A 19,618-nucleotide genomic window follows, 5' to 3' on the forward strand; every position below is an offset into this window, starting at 1 on the left:
ATTAAATTTATAATTTCTGATACAATCCAATTGCGAAATTAAACTATTAAAATTGAGAGATCCAACTTTTAATAGAATTAATATTCTGGAATCATTAATAATTTTTACTTTATATTCCTCCGGATGTTATTTAATAAATTATAATTTTCGTATCGACGTTTAAAATTCAAACACTTCTCTCCCCTTTCCTGCCATAAATATCGCCGGATGTTTGTTTGTGCTTAATTGTTTTCTGATACAAACGCAAACGCTGGTTTTAAAGCTGGGGGGCGAAAGGGGAGGGGAAATAAAATGGTTTTCATTTAGCGAAAACAAACCAATATCTTTCCCCGTTCCTTCTTCGCGGATGAAAACTCGCCGGGAGTAATCGTTTCATTAAATTCTAAGTGGAAGAACCGTTTCGCGGGGAAACATTAATTTTCAGAGCGTTTCTACGGCTCGGTTACACCGCCATTATAGTAAACGCGAACAAATTTACATGCATATTACAACAGGTAATCGAAGCGTCGCGTGCCAGATTGTTTTAATAATCGTTACTAGAAAAGTTTAATGCCTCGACACTCTGTTTATCCATTTTCGGCCACCAACTTGTAAAGAAGACAAATTATCGTAAAAATTTTCCGAGGTTTGCTGCATTATTTCATTCGCTAAATTCGTCATTTTTTTTTTCATTATGTGTGTTCGATAAAAATTGTTTGAGAGTGTCTGCAGACATTTCAGAAAGAAAAATGCATCAGAAAGGTGAACTTAAAGTAATAAAATCCGCTCGCTATTTTTTAAATTTGTATTTCGCCTAATTTTGGATCCCATTTCTTTGAACGTAGCACGTCGATTATCCCCGTGGCGCGTCGCATAAACTACACGTTCAGTGTCGTGACGTTTCCACGGGAGAAAAAAGCTGGAAATTTTCACGTCGGAACATCGTGGATAAAATTTGAAGTTAAACGAGCACGTTCAACTAGACAGCGAGGCAAGAGAGGATTTTAATACACGACGAAACGTGCGGGGGATTTTCATGGAAGACGTCGAAAGTGATTCAGGATGAAAAAAAACATGAATACGCGACCACGAGTGCCTCGCTGCTGGTTCCAGAGTTAACGTACAATGATTCGTGCTTGATTGAACATTTCCAGCGAACCAAGAGAAAGATAAATCGGAACAAAAAGGAAACTTTTTTGGAAAGTTTCAATACGAACGAATTGAACGACAAAGGCCAGAGAACAATTGGAATCAGACAAGACGATACCACTTGATAAATTCGGGATTTCGAATTTTTCAATCGAGGCACAAGAAAATCCGTCCAAACTAATTTCAATCGGTTTTTGAAACGAGGAACAGAAAGATATCAAAATTTGGGACAATGGTTTAAGTTTATAAAAAAAATTTGTTTATAGACACGGTTATATCTAATAAATGTGTTGTTTCAGAAACGCGAAAAAAAATTTTTTCAAATCGTTCTGAAAAAATTATTCTTAGTTGCAGGGGTTAATTACAATCATTTTTGATGAATAGATATACCCTGGAAATCCTACGCATTGTCCAGAAAAAAATTATTTACTGAAAATCTAATATGTGGTCAGAAATGGGTTCCTCGTAATTTCTTGCGTATCTTTAAAACGTCATAACTTCTGAACGGATTGAAGGATTTTCATGTTTCAAAAAGCAAACAACGCGTATTTTGGTGAAGAATATGTAGAAATTCTAAAAATTTAGAAAAAGTTGATCCCTGACCCCGGAAAATGAGAAAAATCCCATAAAAAAAGTCCAGTTTTCAAACGTCCATAACACCTATAATAGTGAATATATTTCAATAAAACTTTTTTTTGAAGTAGAGACTATGGGTACCTACAAAAAAGTATTAGACACCTTTTCTGTAGGGCATCATACAAAATTATTAAAAATCGAAATCGAATTTTTAAGAAAAATCGACAGGGGTAGGTTGCCTAAATTTCTCGTCGAAAAAAAATTTTTTCAAATCGTTTTAAAAAAATTATTTTTCATTGTGAGGGTCAGTTACAATCATTTTTGGTGAATACACATATCCTCGAAATCCTACGCCCTTTCGAGAAAAAAATTCGAGTAGATGTGAAATTTTTTGACAAAATTGAAAAATTTCAAATCGTTCTAAAAAAAATATTTTTAGTTGCAGGGGATAATTACAATCATTTTTGGTGAATAAACATACCGTCGAAATCCTACGCACTTTCGAGAAAAAAATTCCTCACCGAGAATATAATTTTTGCCCAGAAATGTTTGCCCGAAATTTCATACAAATCTTTAAAACATCATAACTCCTGAACGGATTGGACGATTTTAATGTTTCAAAAAGCAAACAACGCGTATTTTGGTGAAGAATATGTAGAAATTCTAAATATTTACAAAAAGTTGATTCCTGACCCCGGAAAATGAGAAAAATCTCATAAAAAAGGTCCGGTTTTCAAACGTCCATAACACCTACAATAGTGAATATATTTCAATAAAACTTTTTTTTGAAGTAGAGACTATGGGTACCTACAAAAAAGTATTAGACAACTTTTCTGTAGGGCATCATACAAAATTATTAAAAATCGAAATCGAATTTTTAAGAAAAATCGACAGGGGTAGGTTGCCTAAATTTCTCGCCAAAAAAAAATTTTTTCAAATCGTTCTAAAAAAATTATTTTTCATTGTGAGGGTCAGTTACAATCATTTTTGGTGAATACACATACCCTCGAAATCCTACGCCCTTTCGAGAAAAAAATTCGAGTAGATGTGAAATTTTTTGACAAAATTGAAAAATTTCAAATCGTTCTAAAAAAAATATTTTTAGTTGCGGGGGATAATTACAATCAGTTTTGGTGAATAGACATACCATCGAAATCCTACGCACTTTCGAGAAAAAAATTCTTTATCGAAAATGTAATGTCTGACCATACATGACATTTTCCCCTGAAATTTGATGCATATCTTTAAGAAATCATAACTCCTGAACGGATTGGAGGATTTTAACGTTTCAAACAACGCGTATGTTGGTGAAGAAATATTTAGAAATTCCAAGAATGTTCAAAAGATTGTTCCTTAGCTCCGTAAAGTAAGAAAAACTCCATAAAAATGGTCCAATTTCCAAAATAAAATAATAGTTCTATTATTCGTTGGAATCTACTATTTAAAACTATTTCTATTGCTATTTTTAAACAGGAATCGTTGTAAGTAATTAAAACCATATAAAAATAAATCTCAATATTGTTCGCTTCGAGTTTGTTTCTAACTAAAACTACCAAACGGTAATCAAAAAATAATTTACCGTCTTTCGATTGGCTGTTCTCTTTCTAGATTTTAGTTTTCCCAGATTCTTTGTGCTCGAAATCTTGTTTATTCTTATCGTGTTACGATGCGTAATAAACGTACCCCTTAAGACACTTTGCTCTTTGTCTTAATTACCCTTCCGATTACCCTTTTCTTCCTGAAGGACCCAAAGTTTTCCCGCTGGAAGTTTCCATACCGCGGCGCGGCGTGCTGTTTAATCGAAACTTCCACTCGAGTTTTACCGCTACGGTACTCGTGTTTCTTTTATCGTTCCACATTTCTTCTTTGTCGACACGCTTTTCCCACGGCTTTCCTTTCACCCTGTGTAAACTCGACGTTTTCATACCGGGTGGAAGAACTTTACAAGTTCCCCGTACGTAATAGTAAATAAACAGAAACGCCCGAAATCTCGTTTCTCCGGACGCGGAGAATTTCGCGCGGGAAACCAAAGAACCCGTAAACCACGGGCAAACAATTCCAATGTTTGACGTGCAATTTTACCCGAGTATTGCTCAAACATTGCAAGAAATTCCTTACGAGTTCCCAAACACGACAACGTTTTATTTCATAATTTCTAATTGACCGAGTGTCGTTGAAACTGCACGTAACAAAACTTTCTTTAAATATCTTTGAAATACAGGTTTCGTTCTGCTATAATTAAAAAAAAAACAAAGTTTTACGTCGATTACTGAATCAAAAATATAGAATAACATTTTTGCGTGCAGTGTTTCGTTTACGAGATAATAGAATTTTAATATCAATGTCTGACCATATCTAGATAATTCCACTTGTCGTACCCCTGAATATTCAAAGTCGATTTTCTCGTAACTGAAGCTACATAGGACAAAATTTTATTCCACATGTTCGATTTGGTTTTTCATATAAAATCTCCCCCCTCCTCTTTTCAGTTGAAACAACCAGTAAATTAACTATACTATTACCTATACGTATTCCAATGAATTATTCGAAGTTTAATAAAGTTTTCAGAGTACGTAAGTAATGAAAACGAGTTCCCAAAAACGACAACGTTTTACTTCATAATTTCTAATGGACCTACATTAACAAATTTTTTTTAAATATCTTGTACTATGAAATACAGGTTTCGTACTGCTATAATTGAAAAAACCAAAGTTGTGGGGGAATGTAAATTATCATTTGTACATTTGTTGAATATTTTGTACGCGTCGAAACTTTTGATTGTCAACGTACCTGTACATCATAGAGCTTTGAACGCGTTTGCGTGGTTGCAGCTAGGTAGACATTCCTTTCTTCTCGTTTCTTGTCGTCGCAACGATGCAATTTCCATCGTTCTTTCGCAACTGCCGTGATAGTAGTTTCTTAGCTAAGAGCAAACACCTCTTGCAAATTGCGCCGACGCAAATTGTTCGAAGAACATCATTGCTTCGCGTAAATATTTTTTATTCCGCCCCCGCGCGACACGAATGGGTTTAACAATTCAACTGGTCGCGAATACGTTCCTAGGCCGTAAAATTTTGAAGTTCTCAGGCTTTTTAAATACGATACTCGTCAAAGTTTACGTTTCCTTTGAGACCTTACAGAGAAACAGTTGTACAATATATTTTGTACGATATACACATACTATATTTTAACAAAAATAATTTTTTATTCGTAATTTACGTGTGGAATACAAAAGAAACAAAATACTTAGTATCATCTGTTATTAGTTGTATTTTCCATGCAAATATTGAATAAAACATTATTTTTATTAAAATTTCATACGCGTGTTCAGTTATACACATACTGTGTTTTGACAAAAATAATTTTTTATTCGTAATTTACGTGTGGAATATGAAAAAAACAAAATACTTAGTATCATCTATTATTAGTTGTATTTTCCATGCAAATATTGAATAAAACATTATTTTTATTAAAATTTCATACGCGTGTTCAGTTTTGTTCCTGACTGGAAATAAATAATGAGAATACGGAACCGTATATTTCACGGGAAAATAATTAATTTTGATTAATTCGTTGTTGTGGCTTGAAAAAATACGAGCCCACTGTTTTCGATCGCTCGAAAATATAAGGGAAAAATTTCCCAGCAAGTGTTCGACCAGGGAATATTTCCTGCCCCGGAATCAGAAATATTTCGACGGAGAAAATAAAGAAGAAAAATGAAAACAATGTTCGTCCGGGTTTAATGCTGCTCTCTTGGAATACGGAAACACTGTGCCGTGTGCATTTCCCCTCCGGGAGCCCAGCCATTTCAAAATACGTTCATTACCGGCTCGCCGAACTGTGTTTCCTTCTTAAGACTTCCTCGCTCTTCGAACAAGACACACAGTGGCTCTCTGGAATCGCAAACTAAATCAACAGTGTTGCTATGTACACATCGCGACGGATAAACGAAACGATTTTCGGGGCTTTTTTAGACGTGCAATCTGATTTTGATACTTTATTTTCAACTAGAAACGAGGAACTACTTACATTTGTAGGATAGAAATGACTTTTAGATTCTGCAGTAAATTTTAAAATGAATTTCTGTATGGTAATAGAAACTCTCGGTCTGGAGGAATAAATATTTTGCTGTAAAAGTATGAATGTGAGTAGAGTTTCTTAGCATTCGATGCAAATACAATATGGTAACTTTGACTCTGATTTTGATACTTTCTTTTCACTCAGGAACGAGGAACTACTTAAATTTCCAGCATAGAAATCATTTTTAGATTGTACAATAGATTTTAAAATGAATTTCTGTATGGTAATAGAAACTCTCGGTCTGGAGGAATAAATATTTTGCTGTAAAAGTATGAATGTGAGTAGAGTTTCTTAGCATTCGATGCAAATACAATATGGTAACTTTGAATCTGGTTTTGATACTTTCTTTTCACTCAGGAACGAGGAACTACTTAAATTTCCAGCATAGAAATCATTTTTAGATTCTACAATAAATTTTAAAATTAATTTCTGTATGGTAATAGAAACTCTCGGTCTGGAGGAATAAATATTTTGCTGTAAAAGTATGAATGTGAGTAGAGTTTCTTAGCATTCGATGCAAATACAATATGGCAACTTTGACTCTGGTTTTGATACTTTCTTTTCACTCAGGAACGAGGAACTACTTAAATTTCCAGGATAGAAATCATTTTTAGATTGTACAATAAATTTTAAAATGAATTTCTGTATGGTAATAGAAACTCTCGGTCTGGAGGAATAAATATTTTGCTGTAAAAGTATGAATGTGAGTAGAGTTTCTTAGCATTCGATGCAAATACAATATGGTAACTTTGACTCTGGTTTTGATACTTTCTTTTCATCAAGAAACGAGGAACTACTTACATTTGTAGGATAGAAATGACTTTTAGATTCTGCAGTAAATTTTAAAATGAATTTCTGTATGGTAATAGAAACTCTCGGTCTGGAGGAATAAATATTTTGCTGTAAAAGTATGAATGTGAGTAGAGTTTCTTAGCATTCGATGCAAATACAATATGGTAACTTTGACTCTGGGTTTGATACTTTCTTTTCACTCAGGAACGAGGAACTACTTAAATTTCCAGCATAGAAATCATTTTTAGATTGTACAATAGATTTTAAAATGAATTTCTGTATGGTAATAGAAACTCTCGGTCTGGAGGAATAAATATTTTGCTGTAAAAGTATGAATGTGAGTAGAGTTTCTTAGCATTCGATGCAAATACAATATGGTAACTTTGAATCTGGTTTTGATACTTTCTTTTCACTCAGGAACGAGGAACTACTTAAATTTCCAGCATAGAAATCATTTTTAGATTCTACAATAAATTTTAAAATTAATTTCTGTATGGTAATAGAAACTCTCGGTCTGGAGGAATAAATATTTTGCTGTAAAAGTATGAATGTGAGTAGAGTTTCTTAGCATTCGATGCAAATACAATATGGCAACTTTGACTCTGGTTTTGATACTTTCTTTTCACTCAGGAACGAGGAACTACTTAAATTTCCAGGATAGAAATCATTTTTAGATTGTACAATAAATTTTAAAATGAATTTCTGTATGGTAATAGAAACTCTCGGTCTGGAGGAATAAATATTTTGCTGTAAAAGTATGAATGTGAGTAGAGTTTCTTAGCATTCGATGCAAATACAATATGGTAACTTTGACTCTGGTTTTGATACTTTCTTTTCATCAAGAAACGAGGAACTACTTACATTTGTAGGATAGAAATGACTTTTAGATTCTGCAGTAAATTTTAAAATGAATTTCTGTATGGTAATAGAAACTCTCGGTCTGGAGGAATAAATATTTTGCTGTAAAAGTATGAATGTGAGTAGAGTTTCTTAGCATTCGATGCAAATACAATATGGTAACTTTGACTCTGGGTTTGATACTTTCTTTTCATCAAGAAACGAGGAACTACTTACATTTGTAGGATAGAAATGACTTTTAGATTCTGCAGTAAATTTTAAAATGAATTTCTATTTGGTAATAGAAGCCCTCAGTCTACAAGAATAATTAATTTGTTAAAAAAGTATGAATGAGACTAGATTTTCTTAGCATTAATTTTAAATTTCCAAGATAGAAATCATTTTTAGATTGTACAGTACACTTTAAAATGAATTTCTATATGATAATAGAAGTCTTCAGTCTAGAATAATAACTATTTCATAGTAAGAGTACGAATGAGACTAGATTTTCTCAGCATTCATTTGAAATTTCCAGGATAGAAATGATTTTTAAATTGTGCGATAAATTAAACTAGTTTTTCTTGGCAGTCATTTTAAATTTCCAGGATAGAAATCATTTTTAGATTGTACAATAAATTTTTAAATTAATTTCTGTATAGTAATAGAAGTCTTCAGTCTAGAAGAATAACTATTTTATAGTGAGAGTACGAATGAGACTAGATATTCTAAGCATTCATTTGAAATTTCCAGGATAGAAATGATTTTTAAATTGTGCGATAAATTAAACTAGATTTTCTTGGCAGTCATTTTAAATTTCCAGGATAGAAATCATTTTTAGATTGTACAATAAATTTTAAAATTAATTTCTGTATAGTAATAGAAGTCTTCAGTCTAGAAGAATAACTATTTTATAGTGAGAGTACGAATGAGACTAGATATTCTAAGCATTCATTTGAAATTTCCAGGATAGAAATGATTTTTAAATTGTGCGATAAATTAAACTAGATTTTCTTGGCAGTTATTTTAAATTTCCAGGATAGAAATCATTTTTAGATTGTACAATAAATTTTAAAATTAATTTCTGCATAGTAATAGAAGTCTTCAGTCTAGAAGAATAATTATTGTGTTGTAAAAGTATGAATGAAACTGGATTTTTGCAAATTTGGCCCTATGTACGTACATTTACTTTCGAAGGTTATTATTTATCTCTGCTACTTTTACTAAGGACATAATTATCTTCAACGTTCGATTTGTTCTTACGTTTTAATAGTAATTGTTAAGGAATTTGCTAAGGTACTTTAGAAAGTAGTCCTCGAGCAACGTCTATCGAACAATTCGGTCTTCCGTCTTCGATCTGCCGACGTGGCGACGGCGTTAAAAATTCATTAGCATCAGAAAGAGTGTCACTTAATCGTGAGTCAGTTTGCCGTCCTTGAGTTAAAGGAGAAACCTAAAGTCGAGATGAAAACCGCGAAGCAGAATAGCCGACGTAAAGAGATTTCGAGATACGAGCCTTTTAATTCCAGATTAAAATTAGGATCGTAATTGATTAGGAACGGACCAAACACGAATTTAAAAAGAATTTTTTGAGTTTGTTTCGCGATATTTGTCGTCAGCAACTTAAAACACACCCAAGAATTGATCATTTTTATCGAAATCGACACCTCGAGTCAGTATGGTGGCTTTTGAAAATTCAAAGACTGACGATAGTCTGTAAAAAACAATAATAATTGATTAGAAACGAACCAAACGCTGATCTTAAAAAAAAATTATAAAGTTTGTTTCACCATATTCGTCGTCAACAACAAAATCGACGCTTCAAAATTCAAGATTATCTGTAAAAAAAAAAAAAACAATTGATATGAAATAGACCAAATACTAATCTTGAACAAAAATTGGAAAAAAACAACACACTCGATAATTTGTAAAAGAAAATAAAAATGAAATAAAATAAAACTCTTCAAACTAATTAAACGAGAGACATTTGAGTCGAAAGAAATGAAATTATTGAAGATAAAAGTGTGTAATCCGTTTACCAAGAAAGGAAAGCCAAGACAGGGGAAATAGAATGGTTAAGTTTCTCCGAAAACTATCCCCTAATTACGACGGTAAGAAGTCACCAGCAATAAACCGTATGCATAATACATCGTGTCGGGTAAAGTATACATCACGCGCAACCCCGGTATCTGCATTATTGCATTATTCAGGAACAGCGTGTGTCCCAGAATCGAATGATAATTAATATTCGCTGGGGAGCTACTAATTAGCGAAATCTGCACCCGGTAGAAGAGAGGACCCAGAGGAACGGATAAACAAACCGATAGCAGAAACTCCAACATTCTTGGCTACACCAATTCCAGCCTTTAAGAAAGGATTTTCAACAACTTTAAAAGCGAATCGAATATATAGAGTGACATTTTTTAATAAGGCGTCTCGTTCTCGAGAAAATTAATTTTAATCGTGTCTGGTCATGCGTTGATATTTCTACTTAATTCGGAAATCTCGAGGATTTTCGTTAATTGATATTTATAAATTTAAAACCCCCTTTTTGAATATACGTGTCTGACCATTCATTGATATTTCTACTTGATTCAGAAATTCCGAGGATTCTCGTTAATTGATATTTACAAATTTTGTCTGCTAGAAAACCCTTTTTGAAAATACAGGGAGGCATTTTAATAAATAATTTATTTACCTAGATTCCTCCTATTGTTTGTTAATTAACATAGAATTAGAGAAAAGGAATTAATCTTCGAAGTTAGATAATGTACTGTGGTATCAACCATGCTTTTAAATTAAAGGAATGGGAAATTGGAAAGCTTCGTAGCGTTTGATGGAAAAATTAACTTCCTTCCTCGGGGGAAGAAATGTAAAGAAAACTAAAATGAATTTAAAATTGATCCTAGACGAGAATTAAAAAAAACGTGTATGTTCAAAGTTTGAAAGGTTGTTTTTAAAAACTATTGCACTCGCATTTTCCAAGAATCCCTGACTCTAATAAATCAGAAGATAAGACTGTGTCTGGGTTTGCAGAAATTGTATCCACTGCGGTGGATACGCAAATAAAAATGTCCCTTTTTAAGGGGGCGGATCCGACGAACGGCGACATGATAAATTGATTTCATCGCGAAATCTGGAATAAATTTTTCTCCCGTTCCTCCGGGCGTATTGGAAATGAATTCAGGACCGAATTATCTTCGACGGATAATAGACCGGATTTTTAAATAAGTTTCCCGTCTCGTTCCTTTCGTTCCCGTACCTTTTTACGCGAGTCGATTCGCGCGTATTCATATTATAATTAATAGCACGATCCAATAGCTTTCCCTTTTCGTTGATTCCATTTTAAAGAAATTCAACACCTCGTGCATTAGGCTAAAAAAGTATTTTCTGACAAAGCTGCGTCAGTTATTCGGAAAAAAAAGATTTCGTGAATTTATAAACGTCTCTAATGATTGCTAGAACTACTGGAAGTGGCAAAAATCATCCGTAATTCCTAATGAGAATTGTAACAAATTTACTCGACTGGATTTTTGAAAATTTACTCTACTTTTCTATAAGAGAATGAACGAACATTTATTTTCTTTGCATTATAGATTTCTTTGAGTATCTATCGTTTTCGTTATTATAATTAATAATACGACCCAAGAGTTTCCTTTTTCGTTGGTTCCCTTTTAAAGAAATTCAACACCTCGTGCATTAGGCTAAATAAATATTATCTGACAGAGATGTGTCGATTATTATTGGGAAGAAATAGAATCAATTCTGAGAAAAATTCGACGTGAAAGATTTCGTTAATTTATAAATAGAAGTGGTCAAAATGATCCGTAATTCCTAATGAGAATTGTAACAAATTTACTCGACTGGATTTTTGAAAATTTACTCTACTTTTCTATAAGAGAATGAACGAACATTTATTTTCTTTGCATTATAGATTTCTTTGAGTATCTATCGTTTTCGTTGTTATAATTAATAGTACGACCCAAGAGTTTCCTTTTTCGTTGGTTCCCTTTTAAAGAAATTCAACACCTCGTGCATTAGGCTAAAAAAATATTATCTGACAGAGATGTGTCGATTATTATTGGGAAGAAATAGAATCATTTCTGAGAAAAATTCGACGTGAAAGATTTCGTTGATTTATAATTTCTAAACAGAAGTGGTCAAAATGATTCGTAATTTCTAATGAGAATTGTAGAAAATTTGCTCTACTTTTCTGAAAGAGAGCGAATGAATTCTTTGATACGAATAAATACACGTGTATCTAGCAATACTAGAAATTATACGGTAGGGTTGAATGAAAATTTAATAGATTTTCGAGGGGATAAAAGTTTGAGTTGACAAGGACTAATGAAGGGCGCGTGATCATGTTGCAGGCGATCCCGAGGAGAAACTTTGGGCGGATCTACCGGGTGGTCCGTCGCCTCCGTTACATCCAACAACGCAGAGGACGACGACAAGCGTCGGGACGACCTACAGGCCATGGAGAACACGACCGACCAGACCGAATCACTATCCAAACGACGACCGACCTCGACGCCCTGATCGTTACCCTCAAAAGCCGGATTATAGGACGGAGAGGCCGGACGATCGACCTCAGAGGCCTCACAAGCCTCACAAGCATCACACGACATCGACCACCACCACTATGAGGACAACAAACACTCAAAGACCGAGGCATCGATGGACACCGACACCCAGGTCCGACGTGCCGGATAAATGTGACACCAGCTACGACGCCATTAGCATTATTCGAAGGGAAATTTTCGTGTTCAAAGGACGAGTGAGTAACGAACCCACGTAGAAACAAATTTGAAGATTTTTTTCCAAGCTGAAAAATTTATACTAGAATTGAACGCGTTTTTTTTTCTCGCAACCGTTGAGTACATGAAAAGAAACGAAAGAGGGAAAACGATTTAATAAAATCGGTATCGATCACCTCATTGTGCATAAAAAATATTAAAACTTTTCCACCTTTCGTTTTTTTCATATTCGAGTTTAACGCAAATACCCTGTATAGGGTAACTCGTAACCGATTAAAATAAATAAAAGTTTTTCGTTAAAATTGTATCCAAGTTTCCGTAACATTTTAATCGTGACACGTCAAGTTTTAACACCGTGAGAATGAAAATATTCAGACTTTTAGGAAATATTTCGACACCATTGGAATTAGGTTAGATCATGTAACCAATTAGATACCGTGGCAATTGATTAATAATCCATGACACGAACTTAGACAGACAACAACCGAAAATGAACTTCGACACGGCCGCAGATCCCTGACGAAGCCAACTACGAACTTTCAAATCCTCTAAAAGTTTCAGCTCATCGTCGGTAAGAACCCCCGAAGCCATGAAAGTTGGACTATCTTGTTCCGTCTAAAGAGTTTTCTTCTTCGAACAGTTGCCTGAATATATACTTTTTTTCTAAAAAATCAAACGATATCTTTCGATCTGGAATACTATTTCTAACGTTACAAAACGAATTACTTTCTATTGTAATAACGATTTTGTTCAATGGTCATCCAATAGATACAAATATAAAATTTACTCGACAAAAATTACATGCAAGAGATATGTTTTATCGAGAACTTCAATGCTCGTTAAACGTAACACGGAAATATAATTAATTGAATGCCTTGCACGAGTATCAGAACAACTCTTATAAATACTTAATAACTTATGGGTACGTCCAATAGTTGATCCTGGCAAGTACAATTAAATTAGTCATAATTAAGAATAAGATAATTGTTCCAATGATCGATCGAAGAAAAATTAAGTGTCCCTTGGGAATTAATTAAAATAATTGTTAGTTGCATTGATTTTTCCAGTATCTGTGGAGAATCGGCGACCAAGGATTGTACGAGGGATATCCGGCGGAAATTACGCGTTTGTTTAACCTTTCCGAGGATATCGATCACGTGGATGCAGTTTACGAGAGGCCGGACAAGAAGATAGTATTTTTCATCGGGAAACTGTATTACGTTTTCAACGCCAACAATCTCGAGCCCGGTTATCCGAAACCATTAACGGTACTGGGACTTCCGGATTCGTTGGAAAAAGTTGATGGGGCGATGATTTGGGGGCACAATGGAAAAACTTATTTCTTCAGCGGATCCATGTATTGGAGGTACGGTTAATTTCGTATGGTGTTAATGGATGCACAAAATATCGCGACAAATATTACCAATTTGTTCATGCAGGTTTGATGAATCCGTCAACCAAGTAGAGCTGGATTATCCAAGAGACATAAGTATGTTCGCTAATGTCGGGAACGATATCGACGCTGTTTTCCAGTGGAAGAACGGTGAGTTTTACCTTTCTCAGAAAATTTACAAACTACGCTAAAACGCCCTTGAAAACGAATTTTGTTTCGATACCGTAGTTAAGTCCAGAGAAAACAATTATTTACGGAAAAATGCTGGCTAATAGTTAGGCAAACATCCTGTATACAAATTAAGATTCTTTTTCGATTAAATAAACAATTTTTATAATCCAGTTTTATCGCACATTTAGTAGGAATTGGTGAAACTTCTTTGGGTGCATAGAGTCAAAGTAAATTTCAAAATAAACATAGAAGGCAGCAAAAATTATAAAGCTGCGTCTCCACTGCGTCGGCATTTGTCATCTAGCACGGCCGATCGGCATCTTAAGTACTTCTCGGCAAAGCCAAACACTCTAAAGACCTGCATCGTCTCGGATAGCATGGCTTGAAAAGCCGAACGGCATGCCGACGAGTCGATCGGCACTATGTCGGTAACCATCAAAAGAGATCGTGCCAAGATCGGGAATTAACTTTTGTTGCTTCTGTATTCCCAAAAAAGAAACAAAAAAAATGCAGAGTGCATCAGTCAAGTAGTCTGTTGAGTCCTCAACGTACAGAGATTCATGTCAATTTCGTTCCAAAACCATCATCGAGATACAAAGATACAATTTTATTACAAAAATTAAGGTGACCTTAATTCTTTATTGAATAAAAAGATTTTTGCCAATTTTTTCGTTTACCATTTATTGTCACATAATTACCGAGTAACTTTTATTGGAAAATTTTTTGTCAGTTTATCGAGAATGCTTGAAAAAATCGAATTAATCACTGAAGTACATAGAATATAGGGTTAAAGAATAAAAAATTAACACTTATTTGAATTTTTTCATTAAATATATTTTTTAAATCAATTATATATTATATTATGCCTACATCTGAATCAGAGTTAGTATTCGTATCTGGTTGAAGACGCGATTCATCTATTATTATACAGGGTAAGGCATATGAACTAGTCCCCATGATTTTTCAGCACCTTTCGATAAACTGACAAAAAAAATGTTTCCTATTGAAGTTAATCAGTATCTAACCAACAAGAAATTGCAGTTGCTTAAATTCAAAAACAAATTAATTTCTGACCTGACCAAATTAAGCCCTGATCATAGTCTAAGGACCTTAGCTACTCGTATTTCTGTCAATTCCCTCGTTTCGGAAGCTGAAACATGTAAACATTGACACCTATTCGAGTTTTCGACCTCGCTATATCGTAACCCGGACTATATGTATGTACAGGGTGTTCGGCTGACCTTGGGAAAAATTTTAAAGGGAGATTCTAGAGGCCAAAATAAGACGAAAATCAAGAATATCAATTTCTTGACTGAAGCTTCGTTAAAAAGTTATTAAAAAATTAAATTAAAAAATTTCAAATCGTTCTAAGAAAATTATTTTCGGTTGTAGGGGTTAATTGCAATCATTTTTGGTGAATAGACATACCCTCGAAATCTTGCGCATTTTCGAGAAAAAAATTCAGTACGGGCGAAACTTTAAACGTTAATAACTTTTTAACAAAGCCTCCATCAACAAATTGGTATTCTTGATTTTCGTCTTATTTTGGCCTCTAGAAAGCCCATTAAAATTTTTCCCCATGGGTGGCCGAACATCCTGTATATGGGAGTTCGGGACTAAACTAATAATTCTTAAACTATTTAATTTTCGACCTAAAGCCTCTAATACTTTTTTCAAAAGGATACAAAGATGCATCGATTTATGAAAAAAACAAACAATTCAATTTTACTAAAAAAATCATGGTGATCTTAATTTTTTATTGAATAAAAAAATTGTTATAATGAGAAAAATCAACATCGTTTATAAAAGAGATTTTGCGTTTCACTATTAATCGAATAAAAAAGAAATAGTTTTGTCACGTAGCCGTGCATAACAGTGGCACGGCCCGGCCGTACCGACTTGTGCCGCGCTGTGCCGACGCAGTGGAGACGCAGCTTAATAGTCGTTATGTGCATCGGATAGGGGATGAAATGCCCTTTAAAACGAGCGTCCGTTGTAGTCGATAGCTTCATTAGTTCCGGAGATATGACGATTTTAGTTTCAAGTCGATGCGGTGGCTAGTTACGGAGATATAAGGATCCGAAGCGTTTGTTTACGTTCCATTGATACCAATGAACTCGCGCGCGTAACAATAGTAAATAGAGCGTAGTAAATTCTTGGAAATACTACGCCGAGTAACTACTACGTGACTGGGTCGCGAGTCACGTACGAAAAAGAGAGGTCCGGCGCGACGCGTCAGACGAAAACAGAGATAGTCGAATTAAGAAAAATACCTTTTACATAAATTACGATATCTCCAAAACGAAAAGTCGGATCGCCAAAAACCAAACACCATTTCAAAGAGGAAGCTTTGCCGCTTCTAACAGTGGCTCAATTATGGATAAAGCACTAGTAGTTTCGAAATTGCACGCATCTAAAGTTGTTAGTATTTTTAATACGCGTTAATAGGCGATTGCACGTAAGACAGACTGCGCTCGACCGGCCCCTCTGGTGGCGAGCATGGGAGACAACGCCACAGAACATAGTGAAATTTTTAAAATTACGCTTTTCTTTACATGACGATATTTCGAAAACGGAAAGTCGGATCGACAACAACCAATAATCATTTTAAAGAGGAAGCTTTGCCGCTTCTAACAGTGGCTCAATTATGGATAAAGCACTAGTAGTTTCGAAATTGCACGCATCTAAAGTTGTTAGTATTTTTAATACGCGTTAATAGGCGATTGCACGTAAGACAGACTGCGCTCGACCGGCCCCTCTGGTGGCGAGCATGGGAGACAACGCCACAGAACATAGTGAAATTTTTAAAATTACGCTTTTCTTTACACGACGATATTTCAAAAACGGAAAGTCGGATCGACAACAACCAATAATCATTTTAAAGAGGAAGCTTTGTCGCTTCTAACAGTGGCTCAATTATGAATAAAACACTAATAGCTTCAGAACTGCATGCGTGTAAAGTTTAATTATTTTTAATACTCGTTGTTAGACTATTCTAAGACAGTGGCCATTGAAGATTCTCTCATAATTAGATATACAATTTTGTTCGGTCTTTTTTTACAAAAAAATATAAATCGTTCATCCGATTAAATGATAAAACAAACAATAAAAATAGAAGTGAATATTGAGAAAATTCACTGTACGTATACTATAAGAAAAGTCGTGAAGTTAAATGGCGTTAAAATAACATTGTATGTTCAAGATTTTAAACCAAATTTAAAAAACGGTCGTTAAAAAAACATTTGATCGGTCGTGGTAGGTTTAGTGTTAAATCGTCGTAGATCGACAGAAAATTGATAGTTTGGTATTTAATTGAAAACAATCAGTCAGAATTCTTTCATTTCATCTTTGCTATATATTTCCTATTTACATTGGAAGCTAACCGGGATTTGATACCAAATTTTGTCCGGTATTTTTACAAAAAGATATAAATCGTTTGTCGTGGTAGGCAAGACAGTCTACATATTTTTCACAAGAAACAAACAAAATAAGAAAAGTCGTGAAATTAAAGTAACATTGTATGTTAAAAATTCTAAATGAAATTTAGAAAACGATCATTGATCGATCGTGGTAGATTTAGTGTTAAACCCTATAAAGGTTGTACTGTTTTTTACTAAGTTACAGCAGTTAACGAATCGCGAGCTTATTTAATAAAAAAAGAAACGAATATTACGTAAAATATTTCTTTTCTAGGCAAGACGTATTTCTTCAAAGGAAAGGGCTTTTGGGAATTCGATGACTTGAGGATGAAAGTCGCCCACGAGAAACAGAAACTCTCGGCGCCAGTCTGGATGGGCTGCCCCCGAGAATTGGAAACGAATGACGTTGAAAGTTATCCAAGAAAATCAAAGATCATGGACTCGAGCGATGCGTCAGCACTGCCAACACTTTCTCTCGGGTTATTTTTTATAGCATATTTTAGCAAATATTTGTAAACTGTGATATTTATGTAAAGTCGCGTATGGACACGAACGCTTACGCGCGTACGCGTTCAAGTCTACAAGCGACTAAAATTTTAACGCACTTCCCTTATACTAATAATGTATAATTAAAGTAATTTTAATAAAGTAATTTTTAAATAATTTTAATAAAGAATTTTAATAATAAACGACAATTCTTTGTTCTACCCAATGCCCGTCCCAAACTAGTTTCAATCGATAAATAATAAATAGGTTGTAACTCCATTACTTCTACAATAAGAAAACATTAAAATATTATTTAACTCATATATTTAACAAAACATGTACACATTTATTTGATGGGTCAATTTTTTAAACGATATGTGAACAGAATTTCTTTACAATTTTTTTCTTTTTTCATTCTGCAGTAGTATGTGAACTCCATCTTGAATATATTCCTTGGCGCAGACGTTCTACAAACATTTTACTTGAGCAACAAAATATTGCGACCACGGTGCATTCAGAAAAGCGTAATCGTACAAGTTGAAACTTGTTATTGGACATGAATTTTAACTGTGAGCATAAATTATTTGAATTTCACCGTGGCACGCATTACGAACTCTCTATCTTTAAATTTATTTATTATTTTTTTTCCCCCATAAAATATTTCACATTCAATCTGTACGATGATAAAAGCTTTCCGTCGAATATTTCGTTTCCCGATGTTAGATACGTAGATCTGGTGGTGGATACGGATCCCAAGGATTAATCAATCTCAACGTAGTTTGAACAATAGTATCTACTTCCGCCATTCCACCCATTCCAGTATCACCGCACATAAGTGTTTTAGAAATGCAAGTCACCTCCTTGTATCCCCAGGACTTAAGCAGGGCTATCTGAACAGGGTAAAAATATTCGAAATGAATTACACAATACCATAACATCCACGTTAAACAAACTTTAACGCTAGATTTACGGAACCCATCCATTCATCAGTTTTTTGTACTTATAGTTACAGAACTCGCAAACATTATTTCTCAGCAATTTATGTTAATTTGTTAATATTATATTCTAATTAAAAGAAAAACCATATGTTCCATAGCTTTCTATAAAAATATGTACAATGTCCGTAAATCTAACGTTAACAAAACTCGTAAAAATATTAAAAATTTTTTCATTTGAATAATTTTAATTCAACGACAAAATTGTTAGTCTTAAAACTCCTTAAGCGCAATTATCTGGGTGAAAATGACCCAGCATGCGCTGTACAAAGTTTAATAACTCCGTAACTGAAGATTATTTGAAGTAATTGAAAATTGTATTAGAGCTAGATATTAATTCGTACCTGCGGTGCAGTGACAGGATGTTCCCACATTTTTGTATTCATAGCAGGGCAAAAGACCAAAGGTTTCGAAGGATTCCAGGCACGCGCAACGCACGTCAAAATATTATCACATATACCGCTAGCTATCTTGCCCAGTGTGTTAGCATCTAATGGAGCAATTAAGAACAAATCTGCCCATTTCACTAAATCGATATGTAACACTGGGTCGCCTCTATCTTGCCAGGCAGCCCATTCTACGGTGTCTGATAAAACTTGAATCCCTATAGGCAATTCTGCCTCTTTCAGAAAGTGCTTGGCTTTCTCTGTAACCACTATTCTTACTTCCAAATTGTTTTGCCATAATATCTCTACCAATTGTGGCAGTTTAATCGTTGCTACGCTGCCTGTACAACCGATCAAAACCTTCTTCCTAGACACACTCGACATTTTTACAGACCGGTATTTGTTTTTCCTTTTTAATGTTTTGTTATTCACTACTTCTTACTATATAAAATGTAACTCTGTGCTGTCTATAATATCGACAAAATAGGCCTGGTCCGCCTAAATACAACAATAAATGCTTTACTACGAATAGATCGGTCGACTCAAAATACCTTAACGGTTAACAGAAAAAATTACAACTAAAGGATTTCTAGGCTTA

General features: G+C 34.2%; 2 protein-coding genes across 4 annotated transcripts in view; one reads left to right on the forward strand and one right to left on the reverse strand.

Moving 5' to 3' along the window:
* The window catches only part of Mmp2 (Matrix metalloproteinase 2), a 175,688-nt gene extending 157,846 nt beyond the window's left edge, over positions 1-17,842 (forward strand). For all 3 annotated transcript variants that reach the window (XM_076768070.1, XM_076768071.1, XM_076768072.1), the window contains 4 exons: positions 11,784-12,190; positions 13,238-13,536; positions 13,610-13,713; positions 17,428-17,842. In XM_076768070.1, coding sequence (XP_076624185.1) covers positions 11,784-12,190; positions 13,238-13,536; positions 13,610-13,713; positions 17,428-17,669 — 1,052 coding nt within the window. In that variant the 3' untranslated portion in view covers positions 17,670-17,842. The remainder of the gene's footprint in view (positions 1-11,783; positions 12,191-13,237; positions 13,537-13,609; positions 13,714-17,427) is intronic.
* Positions 17,843-17,946: 104 nt separating this feature from the next.
* Positions 17,947-19,404, reverse strand: Ppcdc (phosphopantothenoylcysteine decarboxylase). Its single transcript, XM_076768087.1, has 2 exons — positions 18,979-19,404; positions 17,947-18,529 (listed from the first exon to the last, which is right to left on the reverse strand). Exons 1-2 carry the CDS (start codon positions 19,402-19,404, stop codon positions 18,359-18,361), a joined length of 597 nt encoding a protein of 198 aa, XP_076624202.1. The 3' UTR covers positions 17,947-18,358.
* Positions 19,405-19,618: the final 214 nt, after the last annotated feature.

Source organism: Colletes latitarsis, chromosome 7 (assembly GCF_051014445.1).
Source record: "Colletes latitarsis isolate SP2378_abdomen chromosome 7, iyColLati1, whole genome shotgun sequence".
Taxonomy (NCBI): domain Eukaryota; kingdom Metazoa; phylum Arthropoda; class Insecta; order Hymenoptera; family Colletidae; genus Colletes; species Colletes latitarsis.